At 41.5% G+C, this 18,562-nt stretch overlaps 2 protein-coding genes across 2 annotated transcripts in view; one reads left to right on the top strand and one right to left on the bottom strand.

Annotated features, from left to right (window-relative positions):
* LOC143321470 (stromelysin-3-like) overlaps positions 1-10,852 on the top strand; it is a 32,783-nt gene extending 21,931 nt beyond the window's left edge. Inside the window, 11 exon segments of the mRNA XM_076731845.1 lie at positions 331-591; positions 845-959; positions 1,018-1,078; positions 1,080-1,138; positions 5,728-5,836; positions 7,440-7,505; positions 7,594-7,667; positions 7,794-7,887; positions 9,695-9,890; positions 10,451-10,541; positions 10,723-10,852. Coding sequence (XP_076587960.1) covers positions 331-591; positions 845-959; positions 1,018-1,078; positions 1,080-1,138; positions 5,728-5,836; positions 7,440-7,505; positions 7,594-7,667; positions 7,794-7,887; positions 9,695-9,890; positions 10,451-10,541; positions 10,723-10,810 — 1,214 coding nt within the window. The 3' untranslated portion in view covers positions 10,811-10,852.
* Positions 10,853-12,837: 1,985 nt separating this feature from the next.
* Positions 12,838-18,276, bottom strand: smarcb1a (SWI/SNF related BAF chromatin remodeling complex subunit B1a). The gene is made up of 9 exons (XM_076731886.1): positions 18,150-18,276; positions 16,732-16,843; positions 16,358-16,487; positions 15,868-16,005; positions 15,416-15,543; positions 15,130-15,296; positions 14,818-15,008; positions 13,543-13,674; positions 12,838-13,293 (listed from the first exon to the last, which is right to left on the bottom strand). The coding sequence occupies exons 1-9, from the start codon at positions 18,231-18,233 to the stop codon at positions 13,254-13,256; spliced, it is 1,122 nt and encodes a 373-aa protein (XP_076588001.1). The 5' UTR covers positions 18,234-18,276; the 3' UTR covers positions 12,838-13,253.
* Positions 18,277-18,562: the final 286 nt, after the last annotated feature.

Genomic DNA, 18,562 nt, shown 5'->3' on the forward strand with positions numbered 1-18,562 from the left:
TATTGAGGGAAAGCCGAGAAGTACTTGGAGAACAGACTGTAGCTAAAGACAAGCCTGTATATCCACTATTTGGAAACAAATTTCTGTCTGAGAGCATGACTGATTGGATCTTAATTTAAGCGACACAACAAGCCATCAAGCTCATTTAGTTGCATATATAATCACATATCTATCAAAGCAGAGAGAGTCTCAACTGTAGAAAATGCTGCAAAGTCAGTGTGTAGAATGGATTCAGCTGTAGCTATTTAGCCAAAGAAAAAAAGAATGAGGGATATGACACTTACCAGCAGGAGATAAACGGAGTCCATTGTTCACCGCTTCTCTCGGCAGGTGAGAACTACTGGGTGTTCGATGCTGAGAGGCAGATCAGAGGGCCGGAGTCCATCAGGAGTTTGGGTCTGTCAGTTTCTGGGATCCAGGCGGCACTGCGCTGGGGCCACGACCCCAACTACAACACCTACTTCTTCAAGTCAGGCAGCTACTGGAGGTTCAGCCCCCGCGAGAACCGAGTTGAGTCCGTCTACCCGCGCAGCATGCAGGACTGGAGCGGCATCCCCGACGATGTGGATGCCACCTTCAGGGACATCTATGGTACGATCCAAAAATGAAAATTTAACAAGTGAACAAAGTTAAGATCTCCTGTTTGGGGTTTAAAAAGTTAGTGTGTTAGTTATCCCACTTACGTAAAAGTAAAGAGGCATTATCAGCTACATGTAGGCCAACTTAGTGTATCTGCAGTAAAATGAATCTTGGGAGAGATTCATTGTTATATATGACATGAATAGACTGAATGTAAATTCTGATGCATCGGTGTGTGTCAAAAACGTTGTTTCCTGTCTTTCAGGCTATGCTCACTTTATCCGAGGGCGGCAGTACTGGAAATTCGATCCGGTTGGCATGAACTCTTTGGAGGGCTACCCTCGCTACATCGGCATGGACTTTTTTGGCTGTAGGAACGTGTGAGTCTTTCACCGGTGGAGAATCAGATTATCAGATTTTATTGACGATGAAGAGGAGTTTTTGGAACAGAGACGTTTGTGTGTTCAAGAGGATGACACGGTCTCCTTTCAATCTGGTTATGCTTTACTCCATTTATTGATACTCAGATCAATCACACCTTCTTCTCAGGAAAACCAAGGTATGTTTCTTCAGACTTGGCACCTCCTGTGCAGCTATACTCATATTTATTTTGCACATTTGTCACCATATGGCTGAGATCTGGGCCCTGTATTCATGATGTGTGATGCCGATGTGAACTGCGTCGTTCTCTCCTGTCTTTGAGCCTGAAGTTGAGAATTCTGACAGATTTTGGTTCACAGACAGAACCAGTACAGACTGTCTGACTCCCAGTAGCGGATGTTTTCCATTTCAACTGTGTTTTCACCATGGACAGACTTGTTGATCCTCAAGTGTTTGAAGAGTGACATCAAACTTAAAGCTGCAGCAGGTAGATGTGTTTGTTATCTGCTGTGGATGGCACCAAGTTAACGTTTGTTTTAATGCCGCAGCTTTAAACCCAGAAATCCGCCAGCATGATGTCGATAAGCAAAACTTTCAGCTCAACTTGCTCCTTTAAGGATGTGATCACACATGCTGTTGATTTTCCCGCCAGCCTGACTCACACTGACCATGAATCACAACAAGTCACATTGTTTTAAGTTGCTCTTTTACTATACAAAGTTTGGAAACCTGCTCTATTACCTGCATAAGATTGTTTGTGACATAGTTGTAACTTTGTCTTGTCTGCTTAGCCTTAAAAGCATTGGGGTTTCATGCCCTGAACAGAGTCTCTCAGGCAGCACTGAATTCTGCACTAATGCTTTGTGGTGTCACGACTAGTTTTCACCCAAATGTACAGCAAATCTTAACCGAATTGCCAGTCCACTACCATTTGGAGTTGGTTGTGTCATGTCAAACAGATGCACCAATTCTCCAGAGAGAATAACACATAACCGTGCAGAAAACATGATGACATAATCAACATGATTATGTTTATTTCATGTATTAACTTGAGCGACATTCCGCTCCACACCCATCTCGTGTTTTCATCTGACACTATTGTCGTTTCAGTTCTGAGTGACATCCAAGTCACAAACTTCACATACATCCTGCTTCACTAAGTCTTCTCCCCGTTGGACTTAAATGCATTTAGTGTCATGTCAAGGTACTGAATTGAACCCAGGAGCAGGACACGGGGAGCAGGAAATGCAGTATCTAGACAGTTTATTGTGCACTCAGAGCAGCAGTGAGTTTGGCTGGCTTACAGCAGTGCGTCCAGGTGCAGTTTGGCTCGAGGCAGAGAGGGAAGAACAGGAGAATCCACGGAGCAAAAACTATTCAAGCAATTCAAGAAATACCGTTAGAGAGTCAGAGGCGAGAATGCTACCGCTAGGGTAGACAGACAATCTGGTGAAAACTGAAGTCAAGAGCCTGAGTTTATATCCTGTGGTGGTGATTGCTGGATGAGCCTCAGGTGTGCAGGTGGATAGGCTGCAGGAGGAAACAGGTAACACCAGCCAGCTCAGCATAGACACACAAGACACACAGGGAAGGGGAAAACATATGAAGTCTGGAGATAAACATTGACATGAAGCCGAGTCCTGACATCTAGCTATTAGAGATAAATCAACTTTCCACCTGTTTCCCTGGGAGACTCAATTCAGGGCAATAAAATCCCTCATCGGCTCCCAAGAAGGAGGACATTCATCTAGTTTCTTCCACAGTTTGTTTGTTTGTAATCTCACTTTATGTAAAGGAGTTAGTGATTGGTGAGGACGTCCTGGCATTATTGGTGATTTCAATATTTCAAGTGTTAGTTCGTCGCTGTTTGAGAGAGTTTTGTGTTTATTTTTCATGTTAAGGCAAATTGAGCCAATATGCAAGTTTTGAGCAAGTAGGGATGTGACGCTTCTCTCTGTTATCGTGATTTAGGCAAAGCAAAAAAATGTGTGCGTTTGAAGAAATTAGGCGTTCATACATCACTCTGACATGTTTTGATGTCACTCTTCAAACATGATGGAGTGAAGCACTGTGGTTGGTACTCACTCGTCTGTCTGCAGGCCTCTGTGGCAGTAAAAAGCTCCAGGGCGCCATCTGGAGTGCGCCGCTGTCACGCTGCAGGAGAGGAGTGACGCTTCCTGCGAGGATGTCCCCATGTTTTGTGATGAAGTCATTGCTTATCTACATTATAACTTGGTGCTCTGTTCAGGTGAATCAGTGTGACACATTCAGGGACAGCAGCTGCTGCATGGATCAGCGGTTCTCAGCCTGGTCAGTTAGTTACTCCAAAAACAAGCTCATGGCTTTAACTTTGACCCTATTGTTGCTTCTCAGGCGGTTTTGCTGAATTTCAACACCAAGCTGGTGTCTCACAAGTGTTTATCATACAGATTTTTAGCTGCATGGCAGTGGTGAAAAGTAAACTCAAATGTAACTCAGTACAGTTAATCAAGTACAATTTGAGGTACTTGTGCTTGAGTATTTACTGCTTTCTACTCCACTACCTTTCAGAGACAAGAATTTTTCTTTTACTTGACTACATTATTTGACATTTGTAGTTAGTAATTACTTTTAAGATCCACTTTTTACATTAACAAAACAAACATAAGATCATCAAATGCAACACATTAAGGTCAAAGTTGTCCTAAATCCATACAACATACTACATCGCATACTAAGGCTTATCTATATTTACCACATACCAATCATCATCATCATCATCATCATCATCATCATCATCATCTGCTGTTCCTGTTAGTATTCAAAAAAACAACATTCTTAAAGGGAAATTATACAATATGTGCAACATTGGACCGTTTTGAAACCTCAAAATGTTTTTCCTAAGATTTAGTACTTTTTTTTTTTCTAAGATCTTTCTGGAGCTGTTTCACCACCATCCACAATTTACTGTAATGCTTCCCAGCTGTGAGCAGCTCCTCCTTCCCAGGAGAATAATTTGCATCAGCAGCACACTTCAAAGATTTGACTGTATTTAGTGTGCGTTCTGTCTGGTCTGAGTATACTTCATTTTGTCACTTTTCCAGTGTGAACACACTGCAGGCTCAAAACCTGCTCAGCAGTAGTTTAGTAGTAGTGGCACGCACTTTGAAGCAGTGCTTTTTGACTTCTTACAAAAATCAGTCTGGCTGGGGCCCCTAGTCATGTCTCAGATGTCTAGAGACATTTCCCCTCTAAACGCCTCACATGATTTCATTTAAATATCTGTTTGAGGCTCAAAGAGGTCAAATTATCCACTACTTCCCAATAAAAAATCCATAAAACTAATGAACATTTGTGTATCAGAGCTTTGTTTTTCCTCTCCCACGAATCATCTCCTCTGACCTTTTGGAGGGGCTCAGCCCTTAAACTTCCTGACTGTATATAAAGTAGTTAAAAGTAGCTCCACCTCAAACAGCTACAACAGCAAAATGCTGCTCACACATCAATGCATCAGTATTAACAATCTAATAATGTCATGTGTGATAATCTGTCAGCCAAAGGGGACATTTTACTGCAGTATTTAACATTAGCACATTTTACTGATAATACTTCTGTCCTTTTACTTAAGTAGCATTTTTAATTCAGACCTTTAACTAGTAATGGAATACTTTCACACTGTTGTACTGCTACTTCTGCTTAAGTAAAGGATTTAAATACTTCTTCCACCAGTGGTGGACAGTGAAAGGATCTCATGGACTCAAAACCTCACGTTACGGCCTCTTTGTGGGTCAGGACACCCAGGTTGAAACCCGCCGATTGAGCTAATGTGACAGTTCCTCTGCTTTGTCCCTGGTTGCAGCACTTGAAATGTGAAGGCTCAATGCAAACTGTCGTGTTCATCAGGTTCATCATGTTAGGTTTTCAGTGCAGGACACTGACGAGTCATTACAGTTTTCATCATTCACACTTTGTTGTTTCTTTACAGTCTGTTGTTGTTGTTGTTTGAATCATATCTCCAACTCATTTCAAGTGTTAATCAGTGAACTCTGACTGCTTTGAGAAAACTATTTATACACAACCAACTTAGCAAAAGTTTGTTGTACATACATGTTTTTATTATGATGTTTTTTACTCATATGTAGCTTGTACCTGTACATTGAAATGTATGAACTGCGTATTGTTTACTTTCTAATAAAACCATAACCTTTTTACCAAACTCTGCTGCCTCTGGAGACGTTAAAGCTGATACACCACACACAAAGGCAAATCTCTATCAATATGTCATCAAATGTTAAATCAAACAATTTCCAAAATAAATATTCTTTTTAAACTAAATGTGTTTTTTTTACCAAATTACTGCACTTCAATCTTTGTGCAGAATGTTAAAAATGAAAAAAACAGCCAGCAAGCATGTTGTTTGTATTTAACAATTTCACTTTCCAGCCAAATCTGAATCATTTTCTTATCATACTAATAAAATATCAGCTTTTTTTTCATTGAATACATGTGCAGAAAAAAAAGATCTTTGCTGTCTTTGCAAAATGCTTTGCTGTTGAAACACTGTTTATAGACTGAATCACCAATGATTAAACAAATATATAGACAGTAATGTAGATGATTATGTATTTATTAACTCTGAGCTTTAAAGTGTTCTCATCTGTTGCTATAATGTGTTAACACTGCATGTGGAGTGGATGGTGTTAATTGATGAGTGAATGTGATTGGCTGCTGCATTGAGAGGGGGCGGGTCCTGTGTTGTTCACTGGGTGAGTAAATCATGGTTGACAGTGAGGCAACAGCAGCAGCAATGGCTCACAGCTTCACTCAGGAGTATTTTCAGATCCCCGTGGTGACCCGAGCGTACACGACCGCCTGCGTCCTCACCACCGCTGCCGTGGTAAGAAACAACAACTCAGACAATGAGCAGAACAGCAGACTTTAAACTCTCACCTCCAAGCTCTGATCAGACAAGAAACAGCTATTTAGACTGTTTACATACTGTAAGAAACCATTGATTTCAAATGTTTCTCTTCAAATTCACAATCAAGCTACTTATTCTGACACAGCGCTCGTGTTAACATTAAGAATTTTCTGATGCTTTTTAAATGTCAAATCAATTGATGAATACTGAGCAGCATGCACACTCCGTTAGGTGTCACTTTTTCCACATTTACTGAGAAAATAAATGTCTTTCAACTACAAAAGGCCAAATTTCCTGAAAATTTGCATTTGAAACAGTTTCAGTGTCTTAACATGATGAATCTTTCGAGCTAAACAGTTAGAAAATGTTAACTCTTTGAGATGCTCGAGGTTTAAAAAGCACTAAAGCTCTTCATTGTCAGTTTAAGAGTGAGCACTGAAAGTCAATGAAGTAACAGAAGCAAAAATAATCAGCAGTGTGAGATGTAAAGTACAACCCCAATTCCAAAAAAGTAAAACATAAATGACACAGAATGGGATAATTTCCTAACTTTATTTAACAAATACTCTAATGCAAACAGTACAAAGACAATATATTTAATGTTTGACATCATCACTGATTGTTGTAAATATCTGTTGATCCTGAATTTGATGTCAGTGATGCATTTAAAACAAGGGACAGGAGCAACTAAAGACTGGGAAAGTAGTGGAATGCTCCAAAAACACCTGAAAACAGGTAAACAGGTTCATTAGTAACAGGTGATAGTATCATGATTGGGTATGAAAGGGGCATCCTGGAAAGGTTCAGTCGTTCACAACCACTTTGTGAACACATGAACGTATAAAGGAGATTACTGCATGGACTCAGGAAGACTTCATAAAACTGCTGTCAGTAAACAGTTTGTTTGGAAATGACTGAATTCTGTTTTTATTTATTTATGTTTCACACAGTGTCCCAACTTTTCTGGAATCAGGGTTGTAGCTTTTGTATCAGGTGAAGGTTAATAATCGAGCTGAAGTTTCCATTGAAGTGAAAATGTTGAAAACAGTTGAGCTGTTCGATGAAGTGTAAACAGTTCAGGAATTCAGCTGAACTCATTTAAGAAGAGATGAAAGCAGTTGAACTAATTATTTTTAACTGTATCTCATTCACACTTGAGACGACACTGAACGTTATCAGAATGAGTATAAAACATGGCTGAACATGGCTGCTGTTAGTACTCACAGCTGTCAAGCTGCCACGTTAGTATGTCTCTGCCCTTCTTATGCAACTAGCTCGCTGTAGCAACAGATCTGGCTCGCCTTGTGAAACCTCCAGTCAGGCACAGTGAGTGACTGAGCGCAGGAGGGTACACAAGCAGGTAGACCATCCAATCATTTCACCTGATTGGACAGGCTTATTACAGGCCTGCAAAACAGCTACACATACCATATTTTCTGTGAGCATTTGATTTATTGATTGCTATCAGGATGTAAGGAGAAAAGGTTTTATCAATGCAGCGGATCAAATATCTTTTCGTAGCCATGCATGTCTTGATGTCTAACTTGGCATTGAATCTCAAACTGTGGTTTTTTTTTAGCAACTGGAGGTCATCACCCCCTTTCAGCTCTACTTTAATCCAGACCTCATCATCAGAAGATACCAGGTAACATTTAATGATATTTAATACATTTAAAACGTGACTATATGGTACATTCTTATATTTACACTCTTCGTTTCTCTCTTTCTCTCAGATATGGCGCCTGATAACCAGCTTCCTCTTCTTTGGTTCTCTTGGATTCAGTTTCGTGTTCAACATCATCTTTCTGTATCTTTCATCACAGCGTTTCCTCAGAATGAATATCTCTATCTATAAAAACATTACTATAGATTTCAAAGGCAGCATGAGCGTTTTCACAGGAGGAAGTCTGCAGCAGTCCTTAACTGAACGAAGGTATCGATACTGTCGGATGCTGGAGGAAGGCTGTTTCCGGGGAAGGACGGCAGATTTTGTTTTCATGTTTCTGTTTGGTGGAATCGTGATGACTGTATCCTTTTACACATTTAGCAAAACAACAGATTCAAAAATCCAAAGTTTGACAGCGACGATGCTTAAGCTAACGCTGCCATGACGTCCTTAAGTAACAGTTCTAAACCATACTTAAGTATATGATACATAGGTATTATCAGCTAAATGTACTCAAAGTATGAAAAGTAAGAGTACTCGTTGTGTAGTAAACTGCTCCCTGTCAGTGTTTTACTCTATCTGATGTTTTTGGATCAGTATACTTTACTTTAATCCACAGCAATGCGTCACGCCGTATGAGATCATCATGTTTGTAGTGTCGATGGCCTTTGAGAACCTGAAAAGTCAACTTTTTTCAGAGAAACAGCCTGTTTTCAGCTTTGTGATGATGCCTTTAGTATATATAGTTATATATATAGTTAATCTGAGAGGTTTTGAAGTAGTTTAGTTAACTTAAGAAGAAGGAGAACTCATAAAAGGAAACTTCATCCTTCAGTTTATCAGAAACATTCACATTCAGAAAAATGGAGATACATGGTTTTCACTGGAGAGGGAGGGTATGAAAAATTGCCAGTAGTAACTAGTAACTGAAGCTGCCAGACACACGTAGAGGACTAAATAGTATAATATTACCCTCTGAGATGTAGTGGAGTGGAAGTATAAAGCTGCATGAGATGGAAATACTCAAGTGAAGTACAAGTACCTCGAATTTGCACTTACTAAGTCCAGTACTGGAGTTAATGTACCACTGAAAGCCAGCTACTGTACATGCAGCCTGTCTCTTCTGATGATCAGCAGTTTGCAGCCAGAAGCTCTTGTTCACATTCCAGGTTAATGATACAGTCCTGGGTTTGTTTACCAGACGTCCCTCTGGGCTGTTCCACAACAGTCAGTGTGCAGGTTTATGGCTTTTCCTGGAGTCGCGTTATGTTTCATGGGCAGTTGTAAATGCTGGTCATGAGGACTAATTCGACTGTAATATCAGGATACTACAGTGTTGAGCGTGTTATCAGGACGACGGTAACACGCTTCACTGAAATGAAAGGAATGTCATCGGTGGGCTTTTATTGTGAAGGATTCAGGATTCAGTAAACAATAACATCAGTGCTGAGAAAACTGTCGTAGTTTTAGGACTTTAGTCTTACCAACACTCACATTTTAGGGAAGGGCATCATGTCATCAGGTACTGAGTGATGAATGTCCGGTACTTTACATATTCATGTTTTGTTATTCAGCTTTTCTGGAGGCAGAAATGTGCCATACCAGTTTTTTTTTTTTTTCTGGCTTACAACATGTAAAGAAGCCCATTTGTGCCAGACAAAGAAAAATAAAGATTACAGTTTATGAGCGATCGTAACTGTAAAAACTCATGCACTCCTCCAGGGTCTTGTTGATATTTCCTCCTCCAAACAGGAGGAAATATCCACAGACAAGAGACAGAGAACTCCTGCACAATGTCCTTTTACTTGCAAAAAAAAAAAAAAAAAAACCTTCATTAAAGATACAACATTTCGGTCCTCAGACCTTTGCCAGGTCAGATGATGGAAGCGTTATATCTTCAATAAAGAGTTCTCTTTCTTTTAACCCACTTTGCTTTCTTTTCCTGGCAGAAACAGGCTCAAATAAGAGAGAAGACATTTTATTGGCCTGTTCATCCTTCTATAAAATTGATCTCTAGCTAACTGCCACTCCAACAAGTCGGGTTTGATTCAAACAGTACGATTATATTCTGCCACCAGAGCTGGTTTTACCTTTGAGAAACAGACCCTCTTCTGTCATAATGGACCCCAAACAAAGTGATTGGTTGTATTTAACCTGAAAGCCTGCAGCTGTTCGGTCTGTTCGTCAACGTCTTCTTCCTGGGTCAGGCCTTCATCATCATGCTGGTGTACGTGTGGAGTAGAAGACACCCGCTCATACGAATGAACTTCTTCGGCCTCCTAAACTTCCAGGCCCCGTTTCTCCCCTGGGTGCTGATGGGATTTTCGCTGCTGCTCGGAAACTCCATCGTGGTCGACCTCCTGGGTATAAAAACATTTCACCGAAAACATCTGATGTAACCAGACCTTGTTCTGTTAACCTGGGGCGAGCATCCGCTCACATGTATGGCTGATAGAACAGTTCATGAAGCACAGTAGACCTGGAGGAACGAGAGGAAACAGTGCATTTGTTAGGGACTATTTTCAGCAGCAGATGAATCACATTTGGTGTGAGTATTTGGGGCAGTGTGTGTGGGATTGGATCAAAATAAACTACAGTGTGTGTGTGTGTGTGTGTGTGTGTGTGTGTTCATGTTAACGAAGGACCATGTCAGCCAGTGCAACAGTGCGGCTCACTGATGTGTTTGTAGGTGTTTGGACAGCAGTGGAGCTCAGGGGAAGGCACAGAGGAATATGTCAGGTTACATTCAGTGTTGGTTTGGATCTGCACGGGATTTGTTGATAAGACAACAAATCTATGATGTGACTTGAGTTTTCCTTTAACACGACTGACGCCGTTATTTGAAACACAAACGACATACACACTGAAATGACCTAACAAACTCCTCCAGCTGTCAGATGTAAGATGAGTTCTTCCCTCTTCAGGTATCAGCGTCGGTCACATGTACTACTTCCTGGAAGACGTGTTTCCAAACCAGCCGGGAGGACGGAAGCTGCTGATGACACCAGAACTTCTGTAAGTGTTCTGTTGATGGAAAGGTCCACCTTTGATGTAACTTCATACAAGAAGCATGAACAAAAATCAGAAATTAAGCAGAGACCAGAAGCTGCAGGTTCAATCAGAACAGATGTGTGTCCTGATGAAGCTGATTTTCCACTCGTACTAAAGATCACACGGCCCCATTCTCTCCTTACAGGAGGGCCATGTTTGACCGGCCGGAGGACCCAGACTACCGTCCCCTCCACACAGAGCAGCAGGGTGGAGACCTGCTGCAGGATGACTAACAGCACAGAGACCTCGAACGTTAGGAGAAACCAGCTGACAGAAACATGACACGGGACAGTCAGAGGATGTGGAGTCCATGCAGAAGACAATTAAGATGTATAAGGACTTTTTTTATAGCATGTTCACAGTAAGCGTGTTCACTATCCAGCATTCATGTGCATTAATGAGAACACAGCAGAACAGAAGTGGGCGAAAAAGCAAGTCTTAATGATCTACTAAGAACACTGTGCTTCAGTTTGTTCAGGACAAAAAGTACAATTTAAACAAACAACGACGTGTTAAAATGTCCAGATATGTAAACTTGGTGTTTGTACATTACTTAGGGTGAGCTGAGAGGAGCAGGTCTGACCCATAACTCCCTTCCCGGCTGTTGTTCACAGAACTGCCGACTGCCTGAAATCCCATCAGGCCCGTCTGCACACTCTGCACTTTCACCCGCTGCCTTTGTAGGTCAAACACCGGGGACAAAATGGAAACTGCTTAGCACAACAACACGCAAACAAGTCTCTGCGGGACCCCAACAACAAAACCCAGCCTTCATCGTCCCTTATAAGGCAGCCCCGCTCACAAACATTAGTCACTGCTGATGTTGGTCAACATTAAGGAATTAATTCTGCGTTTCAGTCCAACTTTTTCATTTGTCAGGGTGGAAAAGGAGCATGTACAGTAAGATTATTATGGGACAGAAAATGCAATGCAGCAAATTAGTCTTTAAATGAAGAATTCATTTACAAAAGCTTAAATATAGGGCTCAATGATTTAAGGCGAATATCTAACTGGAGTTTTGCAACATTTCTACTTCCTTCATCTGACAGAATGATGCCGGTGCTTATTTTTGAGATTCTTCCAAGTTTGTGGGGAAAATGAAACTGTCAGATAAAGCCTGACTTCTAATTAAACTTCTTTTTCTACAGAAACATCAACCAGTTTAGCTCCAATTATTATTCCACTGCATATTTGGCAACTCACAAAGTTCACAAGTTCAGGTTCAGCAGCTGTCATTTATACAACCAGAGAGTGAACTGTCTGACACTGACTTGAGCGATCATAGATTATTAACATACACACAGCCATGCTGGTGAGGCTGCACTTAAACACAACACTGTTTTATCCATATGCCAACATTAGCATGCTGATGCTAAGCACGTGCAATGTTTACCATGTTCACCATAGCAGTACTTCGATGGTGAACATAGTAGTACAGCCTGTCGGCATGCTAACATTTGCTAATTAACTCAACTTAAACTGCAGCGGAGGCTGATGGGAATGCTGCACCAACGTATTGCACAAAATAAAGTTTTGATCTGATGTTGGTACAAGAGGAAAAGTCAGATGACCAGCAAAGTAATCAAAATTCATCCTGAGGGGAACATAAATGTCTACGCCAAATTTCACTACAATCCATCCAACAGCCATTGAGACATTGGACACAAATGTGAAACACATTAGAGGAAAAAGTCAGGGGTCTCGGATGCCTTCATCCTCTGGGAACCATGAATGTCTGGGCAAACTTTCAGAGCATTTAGGAATGGTTGAGATATTTTAATCTGGACAAAAGTGGTGGACCACCACACCACACAGATCGCTAAAAAACTACATACATAGTCTACACAAGTGGTGCTTCATGTTCAACCAAACCACCGTCTGCCCACACAGAGCTCATTAACCAGGCTACAGACAAGATGCACTGTTGTTCTGTCCTGTCAGAGAAATGTTCTTTAGCTTCAGATGAGGAAATCTGACAACTTAAAGGATCACCTGCTGCAGCTTGTTTTGACACTGTTCATTTTGCAAGCTGTGATTACAAATGAGATCCTGGGATTTCAAAACACACTCTTTCAAATCACAATTTTGAAATCCAAATGACTAACCGGTGAGACTGAATACTGAGTACAGTGTCAAAAGAGTCAAAAATCTGCTCAAAACAATAATATCAAAGTGATTCCTCCGTCTGACCCGAGCAGTGGCACGATGCACAATATCACCAGATTGGAAAACGAGCTCTTTCATTTTTTTTTTTTATTTTGTAAGAATTATTAAAATGTACAAAAAGACAACAAATACAACATAACAATATATTATCTGAGACTGGTTGTGTGGTTTCTTCTCCCTCTGTGGTCAGGTAAAGAGAGTCAGTGGTCAAAGTGAGAGAGCAGCTTCTCCACGCTGAGGGTCATCAGGGAAACATGAAGGAGGGACATTTTCTACCTCTGGCTTTGCCAAACAGAACACAATATTAACATTAATAATAATAATAAAACAAAACAAAAAAAAAAAAAAAAAGAAGGTGAACAGCTGACTGAGAACCCGGCGGAGCAGAAAAGACATCCAGCGCTTGATGGAGGGACATCGGGACATCTTCATTGCTGATGCTGCAAACCGTGACGTCATACCTCAGCCAGGCGAGCACCGCTCTGTGGGGGGGCGCCGATGCTGCGTCATCTACCATGCAGGTGCTGTGTTCGCCAGTCGCCTCATTCGCCTGCGAAGCAAACAGGAACAGTATTGATAAATCTGTTGACTTTTTTTCAGATCACCAGTCTAAAAGTGTTGCAACCCTCCTGTCCATGACGCTGATCACGTACCGATCCAGTCCACGCTTAGCAGCTGTCCCGTATATTTACTTTATTCGATTAACTTTCATTTATTTGACTTCAGTTAGTGAATCGCTGACTTCCAAAAGCAGCCGGTTCCATCATGGAGGTCTACCAAATATCCAGCAGATGCTCACCTTGTGTTTCTGTCCTGATCCCTGATCTTCTTCTCCATCTCCGCGTCTGTCAAGGTCTCCAGCAGGGGGCACCACTGGTCGGCGTCCCCTGTGTTTCTAATGGCTATCTCCACTGTGGGCAGAGGGTTCTCGCTGCAAAACGCCAAAAACAAGAACAAATACAGTTCAGTCGGACTGGGTTTACGTTACCGCAGTACTCCATCAAGGTTTCATATGACTCAGAACGGACGCTCTCTAATCAGTTGTGAAAGATGGAGTCACATTTTCCCCCGAAGCTGACGCAGATCCCGAAACATGCAAATTGTGCTTGAAGGTTCAAAGACGAACACATGGCATCATTCCTGTACCAATAACTAAATATTATGACGTGCAAGTAAAACAATTAGCATCATGAAAGAAAACCACATTCCTGCCTTCGGTGATATTTTAGGAAACTCAACGGAAACAAACGAAACATGAGAAAACGCGTGAGAAGCCGAGGTAAAATAACGGATCTGAGCTCGTGTTTTTGTAGCTTCGTGCATGCGCTGCCCTTTCATTAATCATCATGAAGTAAGAAAATAAAAGCAGGAAAATAAAACATTTCTTCCACACCAGATGTCTAACTGTGATAGAGATCAGGGCTGCTGTCTGGGTTTTGAAATATTTCATTACTTCACATCCTGGGAAACTCAGACAGCCGACTGTCGGCTACATTTCACCCAGAGAAGAACATCAGAGGTCGACCCCGTTCAGCCTCAGCCTGGACGTTCTATAAAAACACCTTCAGATAGAGACGTTTGCTGCTTTAAAATGAGAAACTGGAATGCAACAACATGCGTCAGGTGCTGGAGCAGCACCCTGACAGAAGAGCAAAGCCTGCAGAAGATAGGGTCAAAGGTCACAGCCACATCACCATGGCAACAACATACACAACAACAGAGGAGTAACACGAGGACGGACATTTCCACAGCGTTTTTTCGCAACTCTAAAAATTTCAAAACCTCAAACATCTATTTCAGACTGGAGGAGGAAATGTGTCTCATTGTACAGCAACATCAAACTACAAAACCTTTGTGAAACTCACAGGTAACTTCTCACAACGTGATAGACGGCATGTCTAAAAATGACAACAGAGTATAATACAAATCATCATGGCATCACAGCCCGTTAACATAGCAGCTTGGTGGGTGAGACTCCATCTGGCACTGACACCATCCATACAGACAGCCAGCATACAAAACATTACCAAACATACTTTCTATCACACATTTCACTGTGTTGGCGAGACCGTACCTGAAGGCGTACGTCCTCTGGTGCCAGCTCAGCTGACCGCGGATGCTGTAGGCGATGGTGGTGACAAATTCGCCGCCCAGGCCGAGCTCAGAGCAAAGCTTCAGGGCGAACTTCTCTGGAGAGTTCTCCCTCTCAGACATATCCCACTCGAACTGGTCCACCAGAGAGATGTTCCCAACATGGATGTTCAACTAGAACACAAGCATGCGAGAAACAATGGCTCATAAATGACTTGTGTTATTTTGGAGAATATATGGCATGAAAACATTAAAAAGATACTCAGTATGAGCGACAGGCAGTGTACACAGTCACCTTGATGATGACCCTCTGGTCCGCTTGGTCCTCCAGAATGCTGTCTGTTGGATAGGACTCGATCTGCTGTCGGATGGCGGAGGCGATGGCGGGGACGAAGGCCAGCGGGTTGAGGTCCAGGTCATCACAAAGGATCTCAGCAAACATCTCGGGCGTCATCAGCTTCTCTGAAAATTTCAGAAAGAGGACAAAGTTTTACATTTTGATATTGGCCCCCGATGCCCTGAAGTCTTTGCTTTGACAGCGTACTTAACAGAGCTGAGAGAAGGTGATGATGGGACGTTACCATTCATATTCCAGGTGAAAGCATCTCTGAGCTTCTGTCCCTCGATCTCCATGTCCAGACGGATTGGAACCAGCACTTCAGACTGAGTGGCGTTCTCATGGATCACAGCTGGATCGTGGTCATCAAAGCTGAGCAAGACAAATACACAGAGGCCAAAGCTTAGCGATGGCATTTAACACTGCATACAGCACTCAGTCATGACACACTATTAACAGAATATAATGTTGTTTCAGAAGTGTCCCTGATCTCAGTGTACAGCTTACTACAGAGTAAACTTTTGAGTGTTTGTAACAGAGGGGAAAGTGAATGAGGGAGTGATTTCAGACACGGCCCCCGTGCAGGTTCTACGGTCGGTTGATTGGATAAATGTATACAAACAATCGCTGGGCTGATGGTCACCAGTTGGAAAACATAAACATATTGTCCAACCCTAGCAGGTTCCTGTTGCTTACCACAGTGGGAAGGTCCTCTTCTTGTCGCGGCCCAGCCGGCTGCGGTTGATGGTGGTGGAACAGGGCACTGCGTCCAGGTGGTGAGAGCTGTTGGGCAGCGTGGGAACCCACTGACTGTTCCTCTTCGCCTTCTGTTCCCTGGTGACAGACCAAATCATATGGATATGCAACAGCCATGCAAAATAACTTGCTCTTATGTTTATTCCGTCTCAAATTCCCTCAGCAAGGACACAACATTTTCAAATGTTTTCAGTGTGAAAAATGTATGATTCTCCTCAGCTAGGTTAAGGAGGGGGAGTAATGCTGCTGGAGTACTCTCTGATTTCCAAATTAGCCTGGTCAAAAATGTTTTGCAGACTGCAAACTCTATGCACACTCCCAGTTTTATTATTAGTTTCTTACTGTTAATCATCTTCATTAACATTATAAACACTTTACAGACTCAGTGCTGTGTGAACAATGTTTTCAGAGGTGGCTGTGGTGGAGGTACCTGAGGTAGGCGGGGGGCTCAGTGCTGATGGAGACAGCTTTGTACTTCTCATCATTTCCTTCAAGGATCTCCTCGACCTCTGAAGCCTTCAGCAGGGTCACACTGGTGGCCAGCTGAGTGTAGCCGTGGTCTAAATGACAAGAACAAGTCAGATCAACACAGAAACAACAACTGAGCTGGCCAGTCAGTTAAATGATAAAACAATAACTCTTAATTTCAATATTATTTAACTGACAGATGTTTCTCAATTCTATAGACTGGATTTTTAAAAATAGAACAGCGTCACACATGAGAGGAAAGAGATAATGATGGGAATTCAAAGCCTGGCACAGCCCCACCCAGCTGTAGATGTGCTAAGACTGCACTCTACTGACCGTGAGATGACTCCACTATTTTCTTCCGTTCTTCTACTGATGCCAGTTTTCTCCATAGCGACGGATATCTTTTATACAGGGAGCCTCTGAACATACGGAGGTAGTTTCCCACCTGGACACACACACACACACACACACACACACACACACAGATGCAAGAAGCGAATCAAGAATCATGAAGGCAGATTACTAAACATAAATTCTTGATGATAATCAGTAAATCACTGCAGTCACTTCTTTGCTGGTTCCAGTTTCACAGATGTGTCTACATTTGATAGTAAACTGAATATAATTGGAGTTTGGATTGTTGACAGTACAAAATATACAACAATACAACAAAAAACATATACAACAATATATATCTTTACATCATCTAAAATCTGTATCACAATAAATTCTCACGTTTACGTACATTTACCTGGATGACATTTCTTTCATTGTGCTGTGTCATAATCTAGTTCTCTGGATTATTTAACTCCAGTATGATCAATCATATTTGAGCTGTGGATTGGCTTTATTGTTGCTAAAACTATTTTTTATTATATGGGAGTCACGCTTCATTAAATATTGAATCCTGCCAACTGCAATATATGTACGTCAGTGAGAGAGTCACTGTAGATTTATATCCCAATCCTCGTACACAGCATGTAAATTACGAGATATATTATATTATTATATATTACCAATCAGCTTTTAAATTTTAACATTTAAAAGTCATACTCACTTTGTTAAACATCTGTAGTATTTAAAATAGGTCACACGTTCTCAGAGCTGTGACTTTTGAGCACCTACACACTACAGCGACTGTCATCACAGCTATCGAAATTTTGTGACCCTGTATAATAAATTTAGGGTCAAGAATCTGGCATAACAGCTCCAGACAAAGTGTACAATTATTGAAGGAGGGGCGCTTTAATTACGTAGTTTGCTATGTACTAGACAACTATTTGCTTTTTCAAATATAGATACCATTAGGTAGTTATGAGTATTAGGATTTTACATTGCCGTGTGCCAAGTGAACCAAACGCTGCATAACGCCGAACAAAACAGTGTTGTTTTGTTTGACGTTGGCGCTGGATAAACAGTTAGCTAGCTAGCACTAACTGTTAAACGTTAGCTAGCTCAATGACGAAACACGGGTGAGTCTGTGGAGAAGGACACACGATTTCAGGTCAGTCTCGATTCCGTTACATTCACATATGGATTAATGTGTTTTACCATCGTGGCAACTCTCGGTTACATTAAAAATAAACCCAACATAAATGAATGAGTCTTCGTGCGCTGTTCTCTCTGGCTGCTAGCAAGGCTACCTAGTTAGCTAGCTGCTAGCGGACCGGCTGCCGGGATAAACGATACACCTATATACCAAATAAGTAAATAATCAAAGTAATGATTTGGCAAAGAGGTGAAACGCTTACCTCCGATCCGATCATATAAAAGTCTCCATCCTCCTCGAGCTGAAATTTGACCGGTTTTTGTCCAAATGTCTTGCTAAGCGCCATACTGAAATGAAATAACAAAGCTCCGTCCGACTGCGCAGGCGCAAAGGACAGGAACGTCCGGTCGCTGAGAGATGACGTTTCAATAACGTATCAAGTCATCAGTCGCTACTGTGTCAATCAAAATAATCAGTTACAAATAATAAACCAATCAATCAAACTAACACTACTTTGCTCCTCTTAATTCAAATCAAATACCTCAAAGTTTTAAAATCATCTTGTAAAACAATAAAACAATAATTTCACTGGTTTCTTTTTAACTAAGTATGGACTGAATGTATGTTCAATAATACAAAGCTTGGTCATTTCTTGCACTTCCAATCATTTATTAC

This window comes from Chaetodon auriga, chromosome 5, assembly GCF_051107435.1.
Source record: "Chaetodon auriga isolate fChaAug3 chromosome 5, fChaAug3.hap1, whole genome shotgun sequence".
Taxonomy (NCBI): Eukaryota; Metazoa; Chordata; class Actinopteri; order Chaetodontiformes; family Chaetodontidae; genus Chaetodon; species Chaetodon auriga.

Excerpts from the sequence above, each read along its gene's own strand:
- smarcb1a (XM_076731886.1), bottom strand. The coding sequence starts at position 18,233 with ATGGCGCTTAGCAAGACATTTGGACAAAAACCGGTCAAATTTCAGCTC. Across the intron at positions 15,009-15,129 it reads ACCAGAGGGTCATCATCAAG|TTGAACATCCATGTTGGGAA; the intron begins GTGACTGTGTAC and ends CTTGTGTTCTAG. Across the intron at positions 13,675-14,817 it reads CAGAGGACGTACGCCTTCAG|CGAGAACCCTCTGCCCACAG; the intron begins GTACGGTCTCGC and ends GGCGTTTTGCAG.